Source organism: Colossoma macropomum, unplaced genomic scaffold, assembly GCF_904425465.1.
Source record: "Colossoma macropomum unplaced genomic scaffold, Colossoma_macropomum, whole genome shotgun sequence".
NCBI classification, from domain to species: Eukaryota; Metazoa; Chordata; class Actinopteri; order Characiformes; family Serrasalmidae; genus Colossoma; species Colossoma macropomum.
In genome coordinates, this window is record NW_023494785.1 from 43,917,406 (window position 1) to 43,936,394 (window position 18,989).

General features: G+C 40.0%; 1 protein-coding gene and 1 long non-coding RNA gene across 2 annotated transcripts; both read left to right on the forward strand.

Moving 5' to 3' along the window:
* The first annotated feature begins 5,964 nt into the window (after positions 1-5,964).
* Positions 5,965-11,353, forward strand: LOC118814424 (E3 ubiquitin-protein ligase TRIM39-like). The gene is made up of 6 exons (XM_036580028.1): positions 5,965-6,457; positions 7,169-7,252; positions 7,333-7,563; positions 7,924-7,946; positions 8,028-8,146; positions 10,381-11,353. Exons 1-6 carry the CDS (start codon positions 6,101-6,103, stop codon positions 10,923-10,925), a joined length of 1,359 nt encoding a protein of 452 aa, XP_036435921.1. The 5' UTR covers positions 5,965-6,100; the 3' UTR covers positions 10,926-11,353.
* A 5,844-nt stretch (positions 11,354-17,197) lies between these two features.
* LOC118814432 lies at positions 17,198-18,770 on the forward strand. The gene is made up of 2 exons (XR_005007720.1): positions 17,198-17,308; positions 18,328-18,770. It is a non-coding gene; the product is annotated as an uncharacterized LOC118814432 (long non-coding RNA).
* Positions 18,771-18,989: the final 219 nt, after the last annotated feature.

Genomic DNA, 18,989 nt, shown 5'->3' on the forward strand with positions numbered 1-18,989 from the left:
TCTGTAGAGCTGCTCCCTGTGGCAGAACACCTGACCAACCTGAAGTTCTCAGTCTGGAACAAGATGCAGGAGATTGTTCAGTTTAGTAAGTTCCTGTTATTTAGTTTCCTTCGTTTTCATTGCATCTGTATTTTTGAGTGAGTGAGGACCTGGCAACGTGACTAACAAGGTTCTGCATCATTTGATGCTATGTTGAAAAGCCAGATTGTTATCTGTAAAAGACAACTGTCCTCAAAACAAGAAGATCAAGATCTGATTGTTTACGACACAGAGAAGAAGTGTTGAATATCTTCTTGTAAAGGATCAAGAATCAGGAGTTCTTAAGTCTTAAAATTAGTTAATTTAATCTAAGGGAACAAAACCCTTATCAAAAAATAATTGAACTAAACCAGATGTCATAACCATTGGCGTCATCTGCACTGAGTCTTGATCAGTCTTGCTTCTATAATACTTGATTAAATTGGAGAACACAGAACACAGAGCAAGCCATCTGAGACCACATCTCAATACAGAAACTCTCCAGGTCCTCCACAGAGGTCCTCTCTTATCAGCTCACTCCACAGCTTTTTGTGGGGTTTAGGTCAGAGTGCTGGGACGGCCGTGTTAAAATCTTGATTATGTGGTCACTGAACATTTTTTGTGAGCCAGATCCTCCGTCATAATCAGCAGTGGAGATGAGGTTCTTTTCTTCTTTTTACACCAAACCAACCTTGACCATTTGTTGACAAGAAAGTCCATTTTATGTCCTCTGACCATAGAACCAAATTTAAGCCTGTCCTTCCTAATATTATGGACCGATTCTCAGCTTCCATTCACCAGGCTTCTTACAGAGCTTCATCCCTAGTGGTGAGAGCACTAAATGACTCATCCCTCCTCTCAGCCTATCAAGTTGAACTTATGGAGGATATCGGAAAGTAATTGGAAAAGGGCTTCCCCTCCCCTGCCTTATGGAAGGGGATTGACACTGTTAATAGTCTCGTCCTGCGCAATGCTTGTCTGACAGTGAGAAGAGACGCATTGCAGGGACCCCTGTGGAACCAGGCCAGGCTCTTTTTGACCCAGCTGTAGCCCTCATGCAGCAAAGATGTGATTAAAAAAGTGGATGAGACATTTAAGCTATGCCTTTCCTGGAAAGTAGCACCACATCCACTGTTCTCCCATGCAGCCAATACAATCCCTCCTATGGACCATGTCCAGCAGAGCTCAGGCAGGCCAAGCAACAAGCCTCCCAGCCAGCAGCCTGGCCCCTCACCCAAGGCCTGGGGAACAATATCCTTCGCCATGGCTGTGGCCAAAAAAACACCTTGGCCCCATCTCCTCTGACCCCAAGAGGAAGACACCTGCCTAATGCACAGCCTCAGGGAGAGTCAAGTCCAGGTTCTCAGGCTACCAGCCTACTGGACACATGTTTGAGTTTTCCTCCCCCAAGTGAAGAAGAAAAAACTCTCACCTGGGGAAACAGCCCCACCCTTTACAGGGGTGCCCACCCTCTGTGCACTGGAGCTTTAGCACTGGTTACCCTTCTTCTCCACGGTGGACAAGAAGCTAAATGTGCTTTGTCCTTTGTGGGCCCTCCCAGTGTACTTGGACAGGACTGAAGTTTTTAGGCAGAGTGAACAGCTGTTTATTTCCTGGGCACCCCCTCATACGGGAAAGACTATTTTGAAGCAACGCCTATCTCACTGGCTTGTTGAGGCCATGCTTCCAAAGGGTCCCAGCTGATGATGTCCAGGGCCCTTTTTCAGGGGGTCTCATTACAGGAGATTTGTTTGGCTCTCCTTGCACTTTTGTGAGATGCTATTGGCTTGATGTCACTAGGACACTGGTAGTTCCTGCTTTTGGGTTGTACAGAGACCTATTAGACAGGATGTGTCAAACAACACCTTTATGAGGTGACAATCCTTTTCTAGCTCCAATTGCCTCACTCTGACCATATGGGGCAACCAGGGAGTTGTCCATATCACCCATAAGTCAATCTCGAACTTGAACACAAGAAAGAGATCAACAGGTTACTATTACTGTAACCACAGTCCTCTGAAACTTCAAGTGGAGAGATCAGCACAAGAAGCAAATATGTTCACTGAGGATAAGTAGCGTAACGGGGTCCTAAAGGCCTGCAGGTGGGACAGGCCTTCCATGAGCATTGGACACACGCTCCTGTTTGTCTGGCCAGACTTATCGGCCTAATTAGACGCTTACAGGTCAGATACAGGTATCCCTCCCATAGGTGGATCGCCCCACTCAAGTGTTTAAAAAAATTTGGGTTACAGTAATGGCAACATTTTGTCCTGTCAACTGTATGTGGCTGTGGCCCCAGCAGTTCAGAGACAGAGCACACATTGGCCCATTTAATGGCCCATGAAGTCCTTCTCACTTTGCCGTCATCCAACTCCTGAGACTCCTGAGAACATCAGTCTAAAATCTTAAAATCTGATGTTTTGATTAGATTGCGCAGAAACAAGTCCCCTTTGCTAGTGCTTCACTTTCACTTAGTCGAAAAATCTGTGCCTATCACCATTTTCTGCATTTGTATTTTAGTGAAAACTAAAAGTTTTCCACTTTATCCAAGGGTAAAAGCTTCTTTTGTAGGCTGATGTCCCTCAAAAGGTAGAGGCTCATTTTATGACAGTTGTTATTAATTTTGCCAATTGAGGTAACTAGCTGACTAAATTTAGTTCAGATTTGTATACTTATAAGTGCGTGATGCATCTTCAACATGTTTTTTGTAGCTCCTGTAACTCTGGACCCCAACACCGCTCATCCTATACTCGTCCTGTCTGATGAACTGACCACTGTGAGACTTCCTGATAATCCAGAGAGATTCGATTGCCAGCGTTTTGTTCTTGGATCGGTGGGCTTTAACTCAGGGGCTGCACTGCTGGGATGTTGAAGTTGGAGACAGTAAATTCTGGGGTCTGGGTGTGATCACAGAGTCTGCTAACAGGAAAGGAAATGTGGACTCCAGGAGTGGAATGTGGGGGATGCTGTTGTATAACAGTACATATGCTGTAGCTGCTTCACCTCAAAAACCTGCTCCTCTCCCAATAAAGCATAAACTCCAGAGGATCACAGTGCAGCTGGACTGGAACAAAGGAAAATTGTTATTTACTGATTCTCTCACTAACAAACACTTACTCACTTTCAAAACGCAGATTCACTGAGAAAGTCTTTCCATATTTCTATGTTGATAATATTGACTCTCTTCTGAAGATTTTACCTGCTCGGTCTTCTGTATTACTGGAACAGCACAAGTAGAGATGCTACTGCATCTGATGATTTGTAAATACCAATTATATACATACTGTAAGAGGTGTAGCAATGAATAGTTTTTAAATCTGATTCTGGTCCATGGGGCCCATGCTGACCCTTGACCACCATCAAAAGCTCCTACAATGGACACGTGAGTGTCAGAGCTGGACCTTGGACTGATGAAGAAGTTATATTACCCCCATGGCAAAAGTATTCCCCGATGGCAGTGACCTCTTTCAGCCTGCCACACTCCACACAATGTTCAGGAACAGTTTGAGGAACATGAGGAAGAACGCAAGATGTTGCTCTGACCTTCAAATTCCCCAGATCTCAATCTGATCAAGCACCTGTGAGATGTGCTGGAACAACAAGTCTGATCCATGGCGGCAGCACCTCACAACTTATGGGACTACTAACGTCTTGGTGCACCAAGATCATTTAAATGGACCCTACCAGTCCTCTGAAGCTGCCCTGTAGTATCTGGTACCAAGATGTTAGCAGCAGATCCTTTAGGTCCTGCAAGCTGCGAGATGGACCTGCTGGAACCCCAGCAGAGCATCATTAGCGGCAGATCCTTGAGTCCTGAGGTGCCACCGTGGTTTGGACTTGCTGTTCCAGCGCATCCCACAGATGCTTAAAGGACTTTTTAAAGGACCTGCTCCTAGCGTCTTGGTGCCAGGCACCACAGGACAGCTTCAGAGGACTTGCCTCTGGCTGAGATAACTGGACACTGAGGTATTACTGAATGTCAACAAAACCAGAATAAACAGAATAAAACAGTCATTCCTCTGCATCAGGGATTCACAAACTTCTGCAAGTCATGGCCCAGATGACCACAAAGGCTTCTGCGGATTTAAGCGATCAGATCTCTTAGTGAGAAGATGATTTATCAGCTACTGAGTGCTGGATGTCTGGCTGAAAAGAGGAAAGCTGAGGAGTTCTAGTTAAATTCAACAGGTTTAGATCCATATTCACTGTGTTTAGATCCATATTCACTGTGTTTAGATTATTTTAGGATATTTAGGGTAGGATATTTCGTCAAGGTAGCACAATTCTTTAGGACACCAGCACCGTCCTGTCAGGTTTTATTCCACACTGTAGGTGATGATGGGCCCAGAGAGAATTCTGTTATCCTCATCCATGATGTTTGGGTCAAGTCAGGTTTGGACAGAATTTTGTCGGGTCAAAGCCCAATGCTGAGTGTCAGTTCAGTACTTTCGGCTGTATTTGAGTCCCGATCAAAATTTCAGAACAATTAAAGCTCTACCAGCAATAGAGCTCATGGGCCGGATTTCTCAGAGTGACTCAGACAGGCATCCTTCTCCACGGTGCTGGAATTCCCGCTGTTAAAGCACTGATAATATCTTTAAGAAAGAGTCACATGCCTTAATAGGGACATTTTAAACAACAAACAAACAGCAGTAAAGGGGGGGCGGCACATATTCTTTAACATTTCTGCATAATTTAATGGTTCAGATGTAAACAGAGCGGTTTGGTGTGAAACTCTCCGTTCTAGAGAAACTTGCCGAGTCAGAACTGTTCACAGTGGTGGTGATAGGAACCAGACGTCCACCTCTAAAAGCTCCCTCACAGAAAGTTCCTACATGAAATGGTTATGAATTCACTGCCTGAGAAATTGTTTTCCGGCAGTTTCTGATTGTTAGCATAGATAAAGCAGACTGTAGACAGTGCTTATCAGTTGAGGAGTAGGTAACAGGTAAGACTATCATCATGTAAAGCTGATTTACACAATGACAGACTTATTTATTGAGATTGTAAAACATCTGCCATCCTCCCAAAATAAATAAATATAAGGAAAAGAAAAGTTTGCTCTTGTGTAAAGACTATTTGTACAATTGCAGAGTTACCTATTGAGAATTTTAAAAAATATAAAATGGATGCTACAACGTATTGACGGATTGATTGATGATATTGTTTCTACTTCTGTCTGAATTTCACTGGAAATTTCACTTCAGTATGGTGTAGTATGTAAGCTAGGGTCTTCTCTTTGGGTTCCTCGAACACAGTTTACCCCCTAATGACGAGTACCCTGGCTTTTGGGACAATGTTGCCTTCCACCACTCTCGCCTTTGTGTCAAGAGAAAACAAAGGGAAAAAACATTACTTTTATTTGTTTGTAATATTTTTGATTGCACTGAAATAAAATGTGTTTCTGAAAAATATAACACTCAGGAGAAAAGAATAGTTTTCACTCTGCAATATTCTTAAATATTCCAGCCTTATTTACAGTAAAGTATGAGCAGATAGAACAGCACATACATACAGCACTAATGAATGCTGAAAAGGTTTAAACTGAAACCTGTTTTTAGTGGTTCTTTTGGTTGTTATTTACAAAGTGAAGCAATTTACTCTTCTGATTGTAAGTTGCAGCATTAGAAAAGTTTGCTTTGTTGTCGTTTGTTGATTTTTTTGACCCTTTACAAAGTGCATTGTTTTCACCAGCAAGCGTCTGTTTAGTGTTGTGTGTTAGCTGGTTTGACAATATGGCTTCTGTGTAAACGAAAGAAAAACTGTATACTGTAAACATGCTCAGCACAGGAGGCCCATATGTGGAACTGCATTGCTTCTGGGCAGCCTCTGTGAGGAATCTCAAGAGTGAAGATCAAAATCAGAGAGCCAAATGTCACCTGTGTCCACCCTGACAGCATTCCAGACACGCCTTTATTTACCATGTAAGATAATCCTGAGACGACACGAACAGCTTAGAGCTGCAACAACAGAACATTCGGATGTAAAGCAAGGAAGGAACATCTGAGCAACACGTCTGAAAACAGAGTGGAAATTAGGATTCATTCCCACAAAAAAACAGGTGCCTGTCAGTTACAGAAAAATGGCTTCTCTCTCCGAGGATGAGCTCTCCTGTCCCATGTGCTGGGAAATCTTCAGTGATCCTGTTCTTCTGAGCTGCAGTCACAGAGCGTGTAAATTGTGTCTGCAGCAGTTCTGGGTCATCAAAGGATCCAGAGAGTGTCCGGTTTGTAGGAGAAAATCTTCACTGAACATTCCATTAAACTTCTCTTTAAGGAACCTAACAGGAAAGGCTGAGACGCTCTGCAGTCAGCACAGTCAGGAACTCAGACTCTTCTGTCTGGACGATCAACAGCCTGTGTGTGTGGATTGTTGTGGTTCTGAAGAGCACACCAACCACAAGTTCTGTGCTTTTCAGGAGGTAGCGCAGGAATACAAGGTAGGCTGAAATTACATGCTGACTAAAATGCTGGAGGGCAGCAGTTTTTCATATTTCATTTTCCCTGCTTTTTGTTCATATTTTAGCTCACCAGGGCTTTGTTTCTAACATCATAGACTCAATTAGAGTAAGAAAGAGGGTGAGAAGTGCAAAGACTCTACAGAAAACACTCTCAGTTCTTTTTAATAACCCTGTAACAGAATGTTAACATGTTCACTCAGAAGAAGTGGACCCACACTGTAGGATCCACTCAATGATAGAGTGTCATTTTCAGTGACAGAAACCCACAGTAGTCAGGGGTCAGTGATTAGTGTTCAGTGAGTCTCTCTTTACCTTTATTCCAGCTTCCATTCTTTTCAGGAGACTCACTTTCAGTTCCTCAAAGAATCTGCAGACACGCCTCCAAAGTTCAGTCTTAGAAGCTGGTTGATCATTTTCTGAAGTAATCAAACACATTCAGTGGTGTTGAGGTCTGGACTCTGGGGTGGTCAGTCCATCGTTCAGCTTCTTTGTTTGATGTGTCCGTCTCCTTTTCTCAGTGAGGTTCTTCTTGACAGCTACACTTCCTTTCAGACCCACAGCGCTGAGTCGTCTTCTCACAGTGGAAGGATGGACAGAAACACCTGTGGATGTTTTCAGATCTGAAGCAGCTTGATTTTCTCCTCTCTCTCAGAGATGAGAGCTTTAAGTGCTGTTTATCTGATTTTTCAGACTAAACTTGAGTTCCTAAAGGAGAAACAGGAGATCTTTAAACAATGCAAACTGAACTGGGATCAGGCTGCTAAACATATTAAGGTAAGAATGAAGAACTACTGAGATTCAGAGATTATGATTCTGAATATCATTCATCTTTTTGAGTTACTCTCTATTTCCAGACTCAGTCCCAGGACACAGAGAGGCAGATTAAGGAGGAGTTTGAGAAGCTCCACCAGTTTCTACGAGATGAAGAGGCAGCCAGGATAGCAGCTCTGAGGGAGGAAGAGCAGCAGAAGAGTCAGATGATGAAGGAGAAGATTGAGAAGATGAGCAGAGAGATAGAAGCACTTTCAGACACAATCAGAGCCGTAGAACAACAGATGGGAGCTGAAGACGTCTCATTCGTACAAGTAAGGACGGCCAAAGTTTATTTAGGAAACGTAATTGTACCATATTCCATTGCAATTCATTTTTTTTAACATTTGATTTTTTTGTCTTGACCCCAGGCTATTTTGTTTTATAGTTCTGTTCTAAACATTAGGTTATGAAAAGGTACAAAAACATACCTTTATCCTGGGAATAATGTTATCAAAGACACACAGTTAGATCCCAAAACCACTGTTGTACCTTTCAGGTTATGTTTACATTGTTTGTACCTGCACAGAACCTTTTTCTGACAGGGCACAGACAAATATAATACTTTTGTAATAATAAATAAATAATATTTCTTCCATTACACATTCATTGATGTTACCCTGATTGTTTTACAGAACTACAAGGTCACACTGGAAAGGTGAGTGGTGTTGTCTTCTATCTCTCTATTTTCTGTGGTTCTAAGACCTTCAGCTTAACTAAATCCTAAATGTGCTTCCAGAGCCCAGCACAAACTGCAGGATCCAGAGAAGCTTTCAGTAGAGCTGCTTCATGTGGCAAAACACCTGGCCAACCTGAAGTTCACAGTCTGGCAGAAGATGAAGGAGATTGTTCAGTGTTGTAAGTTTTTATCTTCGTTTTTCCTGCATTTTTTGAACTTTGCACATTTGAATGTTTGTATTCCGAAGTGAGTGAGTGAGGATGTGGTAACGTGGCTCACAAGGTTCTACATCATCTGCAGCGATATTGAACAACCAGGTTTTTGTAAAACAGTGCTGGAACCCGAACCAAGTACAGAAGTATAGAGGGATCTGATTAGTCACAACCCAAAGAATCGTTTTCTTAAGATCAACTTTTCTTTGTCTTAGGAGAAATTAAGTGTATTTTTATTGTTTTAATGAAGGATAACCAATTTCGAAATTCTTAAATTTAGTAAATGTAGTCTAAGAAAACAATAACCATCAAAAAATAATTGAATAAAGTCACACGTCTTAATTATTGACACCCCTGCATTTAGTATCTCTTTGCCAATGTAACAGCAACAGTTCTTCTCCTGTAATAGTTGATGAGATTGGAAAATACAGAACATGCAGTCTGAGAGCACTCCTCAGTACAGAACCTGTCTGGATACTCCAGATCTGGAGGTCCTCTCTTTTGGATTCTTCTTCAGCTCACACCACAGCTTTTCAACAAGTTTCTCACTCTGTGGTCATTGAGCTCACAGATTTCCATTGAAAATCTCCTGGAACTTCATGCAAAGTCCATGACACCATGTGGCTTTTGGATGACAAACAGATTTTTCATCATGTTCAACAGTGAGGATGAGGTCCTTACCTCTTTTTACACAAAAGCCACCTTGAGTATTTCTTGCCGAGAAGCTCTGTCCATAGAACCACATTCCAGTCGACGCATCTAGCAAACTCTACTTCAGTCAGGAAGACTTTTCTTTCAACAAAAATATTTTGTTTCCATTTGCAGTAAGTTATATTTGGCTCTGTTCTGTGACCTCTTTGCCCTTCCATGTGCATACATGGAAAGGCTAAGGCAGGGAGAGCAACAGAAAGACCCCCAAAATTACCATACCAGACAAACCTCCGGTCAGCAGGAGGTTACGAAGAGGCTTACAGAGGAATGAGTCGGCTAAATCAAGTGCCCTGATTTAGTTAATTAATGTGTAATGGTTTAAATGGTGAACCACAGGTTTCCCCTGAGAGGCATGAAGAGCAACCTAATAATTAAAACAGCTTTTAATTTATTAGACTGCAAATTTAGGCTTACAGAATCACAGAACTGGGCAACAACACTGATGTGAATCACTCTATCAACAACTTTCACTTCAAATGTAATATTAAAGGATTCGTTAGAGCAGTAAAACAGTGACATAAGCCTGTTCTCATGAACAGTGAAGGAAAGCTTATGTCACTGGATGCCAAACACGCCTCACTCCAATTGGACAAAAATCATCCAATTGGATGATAACATGCCATCCCTCTGGATAATAAAATGCCCACTTGCACACATGCTGTCCCACCAAGCTACAGATGCATTCTATGTTTAAAACCCACTCCAGGAAGCTAACTTCACATCACATGTTTCTAGAGACACAAACAGTAAAATAAATAAAATAATTATTATAATATAAATATGAAATAAAACCCTTACTTACTGTTATTTGTGTGGCTAAGGTATAGCTATGCTATTGTGCTCTACACAAACTACTGTGCACAGCCATATTACTACTACTCCATGAAGCAGCAGGCTACTGTACATACTGAAGTAGCATACCTATCATAAATACCCTACAAGCAGGGCCTAATACATATGTAATATCCATTTGCAGTAGTTATAGTCAGGCATATAGGCATTATGGCTCTGTTGTGGGACCTCCCTGCCAGCAAGAGTGGATAGCAAGTAGGCAAAACAGCTTATCTCTCTCGGACACTCATGCCCGGTGAAGGCTGATCCCAAGGGATGCGTCTTTCCATGGACAGTTGAAAGCCGAAAGGAAATCGGGTCGAGCTGTACATGTGAAACGAGGTAGTGGTAGTGTGACTCGGTCCTATATGCCTGTGGGTGTGGCAGACCTCCTTCAGCATTGGACACGTGCTCCTGTCTTTCAAGTCAGACTTGGTGCAGTTAGATGCTTCTCAGAGCTCAGCTACTGATATCCCTCCCATAGGTGGATCTCGAACACAAGACGAAAGAGAATTGACATCCCTTCAGAAGGAGAGGCTCACAGTAGTGATTTTACAGAAGTGAATTTATTCATCTTGACAACTGAAGCTACAAGCCAATTCAACTCAGTTTTGTATGTGTTTATATGCCTGATGCATGTTCTGTTTGTTGTTTTGTAGCTCCTGTAACTCTGGACCCCAACACTGCTCATCCTAAACTCATCCTGTCTGATGAACTGACCACTGTGAGACTTGGGGATGAGAGACAGCAGCTTCCTGATAATCCAGAGAGATTTGATTATCAGCATTTTGTCCTGGGATCGGTGGGCTTTAACTCAGGGCTGCACTGCTGGGATGTTGAAGTTGGAGACAGTAAATTCTGGGGTCTGGGTGTGATTGAAGAGTTTGCTAGTAGGAAAGGAAACGTAGACTCCAGGGTTGGAATGTGGGGGATGCTGTTGTATAACGGTGTATATGCAGCAGGTACTTTAACAGGAAAACGCACTCCCCTCCCAATACAACACAAACTCCGGAGGATCACAGTACAGCTGGACTGGAACCAAGGAAAACTGTCATTCACTGATTCTCTCACTAACAAACACTTACACACTATAAAACACAGATTCACTGAGAAAGTCTTTCCATTTTTCTATGATGATGATATTCACTGTCCTCTGAAGATTTTACCTGTTCAGTCCTGTGTATTGCCGGAACAGCACAGGTAAAGCTGAAGATTTATATTTATTACTAGGAATGCAACAGTCATCAATTCATATGTCCAATTCTACTTTCTTTATAGCCAATTTGCTGACCTTTTTTTTTTTAAAAAGTGTAAAATGTACACATTGAGTGGGCAAAATGAACACATGAAACTCTACCACTGTCTATCAGCCAAAGTCACAATATGAACCACATTACTCAGTCTTTAATTGGCTGAATTGGCATTTTAAATTCTGAAATGAAAAAACGCGAGTTAAAAATCACGTTTCGGACTTTTAACTTGGACTTCAGATTAAAACCTAAACATCATATTTTGTCACTACCAAAACAATGATAACACCACTGAAATTTGACCAAATGTTTCGGTGACCATTTTAGCTCATTTTGAGCTCAGAAACTCATACATGACCAGCAAACACAGCTCTGAACAGCTGTTCACACAGAAAATCATCATATTTTACATTAAAACACTAAAAAGTTTACTTACTTAATTTACAGCTAGATGCATGGTTGCATCAATAAAGGTAATTTATTGTGCCCATTCCATTGCAACCACATGACATATGGCTTGTAATATACATTTGTACATTGCACTGTTTGAAGTTTATTTGACTGTGAAATTGTTGATTAGGGGTGATTGTTGGATCTGAGGAGTGTCCCAGTACCGGGTGGCATTTAGGACACACCTCTATGCTGACAGCCACTGGCACTGGATGTAAAAAATGTCTATAATTATATATTTATGACTGTTTCTCTAAATTATAATGAATTGTATCATATGCAGTAAATTGTGTTTTGCTGTTCATTTTCATGTTAATTTACTGTATTTATGTTTCTCCATGATCTTCCTGTTCCCTGATGGAAGGGTAGTGGGTGTAGAGTTTAGACTAGGGATGCTGCACTACTAAATCTGAAGGTGCAGCTTCAGTCGCTCAGACACTGTTCCTTATTAGACGTGAAAACCTGAAATGTTTAATGTCAAATGACTAAACAGTTTCCCTGGTGTGATTACTGTAAACATGGTGTCCAGAATGTATTCCTGAATTGCTTTAAATTGGCTAACATTTAGATTTTATCAGTTCTTAAACATGCATGTCTGCACTGAACATCTTGTAAAGCCAGTTTAGTTTAATAAAATGTTTTAGATGTTCTCCTCTGTGGGCGTCTCAGTGTTTATTTGTGCTGAACCTTTTAGTCTGTTAGCCAAGGTGTTACAGATGCTACCAGTTAGCCTTAACTGAACGTTTGACAACTTTACCTGAGAGATGTGGGACTTCACTAGAGTTTTGGATTGGGATGTAAGTCTGTTTTGACATTTTACTGCCTCTACAAATCCTGCACGTTTCTAAACCTCCTCCTCCGCACTTTCTAAAACAAAGTTACACTCATGATTACTACCTCTTCTCCATTGGGGAACCACTAGCACCTAATAATGCACCAGTACTTGTTCACTAGTAAATGCTTCTTTATTAAACCCTGCAATTAAATGAAATGTGCAGCCGGTGCAGGTTTATGAATATATGGCAAAAAATTAACCTTACAAAGTTGTGAAGTTATTGACCTGTTCTGTTTTTTTTCCAGTATAGCAGTAAATTAGTCTGAATTATTAGAGTAACATTGCTCTGATTAGCTCCAGTGTTAGCTTTGGCAGTAGCTCATCTGATGGGGCAGCTTCAGTGGCTAAACATTCTTCCTCAATGTTTAACGTCGAGTGACTAAACAGTTTCCCTGGTGTGATTAATGTAAACATAGTTTCCAGAATGCCGTTCACTTTAATCACTTTAAATTGGCTAACGTTTAGATTTTATCTAGATTTTATAACATTAGATTTTATATTTAGATTTTATCATATGTCTGCACTAAACATCTTGCCAAGGCAGTTTAGTTTGATAAAAAGGTTCACACTCACCTTTAAACTGCTCACAACTGAGACTCGATAACTGATATTTAGCTCTTTATCAGGAAGTGTAGATCACATGTGAAACAATCTGAACAAGGTGCATCACACTAACAAGGTAACTGAGGATAAGAAGGACTGTCAAGTTTGCTTTGTTTTGGGGCTTTGGGTGGCATCTGTCCTTAGCTTGATGGAGTGTTACCTTGGGACAAAAGTGGCCTTAAAATTTTAAAACCAGCCCAGAAATTAAAAACAAGAAGAGAAGCAAAGCGCCCATGAAGTGCATAAAGGTCAAAACTGCTGACCACTGGCTTCTGAAAGCCCTTCTGAGAACTAAACATAAAACAGGAAGAAAGCAGGATGATTAAGGGTGTGAGTGCATGTACAGGGATGAGCTTAGGAGTTTTTCTGTACTACAGTTTTTACATTTTTGCAGATCAGAAGCAGATAAGGGAAATGAGCCTGAAGTGCTTTCTTCAGCAATTTCTGTCTGAGCAATAGTGAAAGCACCGCTTCCAGTATGGCAGTGGGGGAGCTTTTGGACCTTCAAGGCCTTCAGAGAATTTCTGAGAAGTAAATTATACATCTGATTTTTAGCCAATAGAATCATACTTGAATTAAAACCCTAATTATTGTAGTAATAGTCTTGTTTCTTGTTCAATTTTTTGTCGGAAATAAAAGTATTACATTTTTTTAAATGCCCAGCAGGAAGATAGAGCCAAGCTGGTTGGGACTTCATTAGTCAGGACTTCAGGAGCTGGAATGAAGGCCTTGGACGTTAGATCAACTACCAACATAACTAAGAAATGACAGAGGAATCAACCAATCATGCTTTGGTTTACAACAGGAGAAAAAAAACATCACTCTAGGCCTTCTGGAAGTTCTAGATACGTCACTATGAATATGAGTCATAGTCTAAGTAGTGTTCCAGTTAGTTGTTAGGAATGGAAAACAGCGGCGGCAGCTCTATGCCAGGGCTCTTTAGTGAAAGAGTCACTGTATAACTGATAAATACAAGCTCAGAAATATGAAAATGTCTGTCACAAGCTTCAAATATCTGTGATTAAGCTAAAAAAAAAGCCAAAAAATGTTATGTTAATCATGTCATGTAATGTTATCCATTATCGTTAGTTTAGGGTTAGCATACGTGTTGCTAACAGAAATTAGCATTAATGTATAGGTGTGTTTTTTTTCCTTAATTTTTTGACTGAGGTTTGACATTCATGGCCCAGAACTGAAGGCCTTCAATATGGAAAAAAATATTTGGACATGTATTTTTATATATTTGAAACACAAATAGTCAAACACACTGCAGTCTACGCTGAAATACATTCCAAACACTAAAATGCATTTCAGGATTTATTCCCGTATTAACCAAATATATTATAAAATGTATGGGGAAATATTACACATAGAAATGTACTATACAAAAATAACTGTATGTAAATCTGTTTATCAAATACAATGGAAAATGTATGAAAGTAGCCAAAATCCTGTCTGATGCTCTTCACTGTCTGATTCCTTTAGAAATTAATTTCCAGTATCTTCATTGTAAATATGATCTAATGATCCTTTAACAGGACAGAAGCGAGTGTTGTGGGTATTGATACTCTGTGAAAATGCAGTTATGATTTAATATCTTGTTCATGTGAAATACATTGTGTGTGAGAGTCTGACTGCAGACGTAACGGTTAATGTAAAGAACAGTGCAGATCACAGACGTCAGAACGTTTAGTTACATCTGTAACCTTCATTACACACAATGGAACAAATATAATAAACACAAATAAATGCATTTTAAAAATATATTTAACAAATACATTTTTGGCCATTTTCATAAACTGCAAAAATATATTTGATAAACATTTTTAGAATATATTTTTTTCCATATGGGCTAGCACTTTCATCACCGATTGACACTGGGTGTTTTTCATAAAGTTGCCTGCAATATAAGTAAACTAATATACTCAGTGCACTGTGCTGTATTACATTTGCTTTGTGTAAACAGTAAACTGCTCACCTTCTCTAATGTCATTCTGTCTAAATGTAATGCAATGACGTTTACAAGAACAATAAGGTCAAAATTCCAGCTTATCTAACGCGATAAAAACTGGACATAGTGCAAACATAGAGACGCAAACATTACGAATGGAACACAGGGCAGTGGAAGCAAACAGTCTGTGAGCTTGTGTGAACATCTGAACACTATTAATATGTGTTTGTGGTTTGTTTTGCACATAAACAAACACAGACATGCAAAAATGTAATCAAAAACTCAATACAACTTAAAGCAATAGAGTCTGGCAGAAGCAGCCCAACGGCACGGTAACTTCTGGTTGTTTCTGCTTAGCGATATCATCACTTCATCCATTTTCTGTCCGTAACACAGCCAGAGAATTCAGTTTAATCTACTTCCCTGTTGAAAAAAGTCATAGAACCCATTAAAAGTGTCTGCTGGTTCCTGGTGGTGTCCAGTAGTCGCTAATGGTATTCTGTGTTTTCCTGATGAGTTGATATCACAGTGTAAAGGATTCAAATAATTTAATCAGATGTTTTGGGACTGATTCCAGATACATTTGTTTATTGCCTAGTGGTCTCTAATGGCAACCATCAAGCCAATTCTTGCTAGGAAGCGAAACCATCAGGTTTTATTTGATTATTTAACAGTTATTGTCTTCAGCATGGCTTTCATGAGTTTCAGTGGTAGCCTGATTGTTTGATGAATGAATTCATGCTTGTCGTTGTGGTAGGTTTTATTTTGATAGTTTCCATATTTAATTACCTTATTATCAGTATGACAACGTTAATATATTGCTTCTGTCGGAAGAAAACCTCGTATCTCCATTTTTTTTAAATTTTTGACATAATTTGAAAATGCCTGTTGCCCTTTACATTGTGTGTAAATTTCATGATGAATGGACCAAAATAAACGTCTCAAAATGACTTGGAAAGAATTCTGGTTCCATTGACTGTCGTGGCAGAGCGACACTGACGTCATTAATAGGCTGGCAGTGCATGTCAGACTGAGGGTGCATGTCTGCAGCCAGACCCTCCTCACTTAAAGGGGAAATTCCAATGATTATTTAGAAATTTCATTCAGAGTGGTTTGGTGTGAAATGGTTCAGATGTCTTTACAGTGGTGGTGATAGGAACCAGGGGTCGCCATGACTACAACACAAATATAGACATTTTATTTACTATCCAGAACCACCAGTGAACCTACACGAGTCTTCTGAGTTTATATGGAATGTTGATGATGGAAAATAGTGGAAAATCTGAAATAATAAATTTTCTTTGGGGACTGTTTTGCCTCACAGCACCCTGCATATTATGTATCCCTCCACCATGAATGGAGTTTAAGAACAAAGTCTTCACAAGACTATCATAAAACAGTGTCTCAGTCATCAGGCAGTGAATTCATAACCATTTCATGTGGTAACTTTCTGTGAGGGAGCTTTTAGAGGTGGACGTCTGGTTCCTATCACCACCACTGTGAACAGTGAACAACCACTTAAATATGTAACACAGTTAAAGCACGCCGATTGGATTTTGGCCTTTGCTTGAGGTTGTATATGTCCAGACATTTTCACAGAGGCTTACTGGAATACTTCTGAGGGGGAAGATAAAAGCACTCTGTGCCTTGTTGTTCTCAGGAGTTCCCGTAAGTGAGGTCAGTGTGGGCTGGACCGAGAAAGATCACTTTCTGGACTCTGAGAAGAGGAAGTGCTTTGCTAACAGAAAACAGAGGTCATTAAATGGTGGGATAACAGTGCTCTAGGCTATCGCTCAACACAGGTAATGTAACTTAATGAATTAGCAATGTAGACAAATCAAAAGACAATTTATGTATATGTTGGTGAATGAAAGATCTTTTATGGAAACTAAAATGCATTGATTTTAAAATATTATAGTGGATTTTAATAAAACTAAATAAAGCATGAGCTTGCCTTTTGGTCAAAACATACATAAATGAATAAATAAACACATTGTTTATATTCCACCACCGTGTAAATAGTTCCTTCAATCAAATTGAACTGAATTGTGGGGAAAGTTTGTTATTTTGTTGTGAGGTCAGATTTACATCCCTTACTTTCATGCCCTTTTTCAGGTAACAGCTGGATTATGTTGCTCTTCATCATAGTGACCATGTGGGTCGGCGCCTCTCTGGCTAACGAATCACCAACGCTGGAGTACAATCCGTACCCCTGCATGCACTCAGACAATACCAACGCCTACAACAGATTCCTGAACAAGCATGTGCGCTCAGGCACTCCAGAAACCCTGGACCAGAACCGATGGCAGGCTTTTATTCAGCAAATCGGGACCTGTGACCGACCGATCCAGTCTTTCCTGCCCTATTCTGATAAACAGAGAGTGGACAATGTGTGCTCTCCTTCTGGGGGTAAAACATATCGTAATAATATGTGCATCAGCAAACAAGAGTTCAGATTCACTACAGTGTACGTGGACAACAACTGCAAAGTAAAACGGGTAAGACTGGGCGATATGGCAAAAATTTAGTGATCATGAAACTAAAAAAACATTTTTTTGATACATGAAATTTAGATTTTCTGAAATTTGTGAACAACTTGGGTGGATAAAATTAACCAGTTAAATAGAGCTCAGTTAAAAAAAAAAGCTGCAAAACTTAAAAATTAATAGTGTAAATAAGCATTTTTGATAATTTATTTTTTTTACTAAACTAGTGGAAATGTGACAAATTAGTGGGTAATACCTACATTTAGAGCCGGTTATTCATTCAGCCTAATGAGAAACTGTAGAACAGACTCAGTTTATATCACAATACCTACATTTAGAGTCGATTATTCATTCAGCCTAATGAGAAACTGTAGAACAGACTGAGTTTATATCACAATACCTACATTTAGAGTCAGTTATTCATTCGGCCTAATGAGAAACTGTAGAACAGACTCAGTTTATATCACAATACCTACATTTAGAGTCGGTTATTCATTCAGCCTAATGAGAAACTGTAGAACAGACTCAGTTTATATCACAAAACCTACATTTAGAGTCGGTTATTCATTCAACCTAATGAGAAACTGTAGAACAGACTGTACATAACAATATCTTCAACACTGCTACAGTAAATAGTGGTGTGGGCTAAGACGCTAATTTAGCTAGCTACCAAGATCTAAACCGATGAAGCCAGACTATCAATCAAATGTTTCTATAAACCTCAATTGCACAACAAAAAATTCACCTGATCTGTTTTATGTTCATAATAGAAAGCATTAAAAACAATACAATAATTAAATGTACGTATATTAACAGAAACTGTTCATCATAATGCTGAATGCATTTCCATCCAGTGCTTTTCTAAAGCTTGTCCAGTCGCGAAACAGTAGCTAGCGAAAGCATTTGTGGGCGGAGCTTGGACAGATAATATGTTTGGGTGCTGTATGCAGTTGTACAGTGTTCTAGAGGAACTCAAGATGTCACGTGATTTATCATGCTAACAATATCACATTACTCACCTCTAATGACAGGTCATCGCAGAGACGAAGTACATCATTCTAGCCTGTGACGAACTCGAAGGTGACTGCCTTCCCGTCCATTTCGAGGCCAACAAGAATAACACTAGACCGGACCCGAATAGTCCAGACTGCAAAAATCCGAAATACCGGAACCACACGGAATTTGCACATCCAGCTCTGGGCCTTCTAACTCTGGCCCTGCTGATTGCAGCCCTGACCCCCTTTTATATGATTGTAATAACTGTCTTAAATTGTATGTGTGTTTGTGTTTAGAGAAATGAATTGAACCAATAGGACTGGGTAAATATGCAGCTTTGAAAAATTGAGAAATTAAGATGAAATTTTCAGTGGCTTTTCATTATAAAACCAGATGTTTTACACTTTTATATTCAGTATATCTTATATTACATCTTATATAATCTTACATATATATTAAATTCAATATATGATTTCCACTCACCTTCCACCTGTGTAAATGTGATGTGACAATAAGTGTGACTTGATTTTATTTGATTTGTATATCTCAGTTTCCATTTTCACCAGAGGGGGCGACAAAGCTTTAAAACCTTTAAATCAACACAACAGGTGTTGAAAATGTATGCATTAACAATAATGCTGTCTTTCATATGAGAGCTCATAAAACCATCACACACACAGTGCTGTGGCAGAGCTTC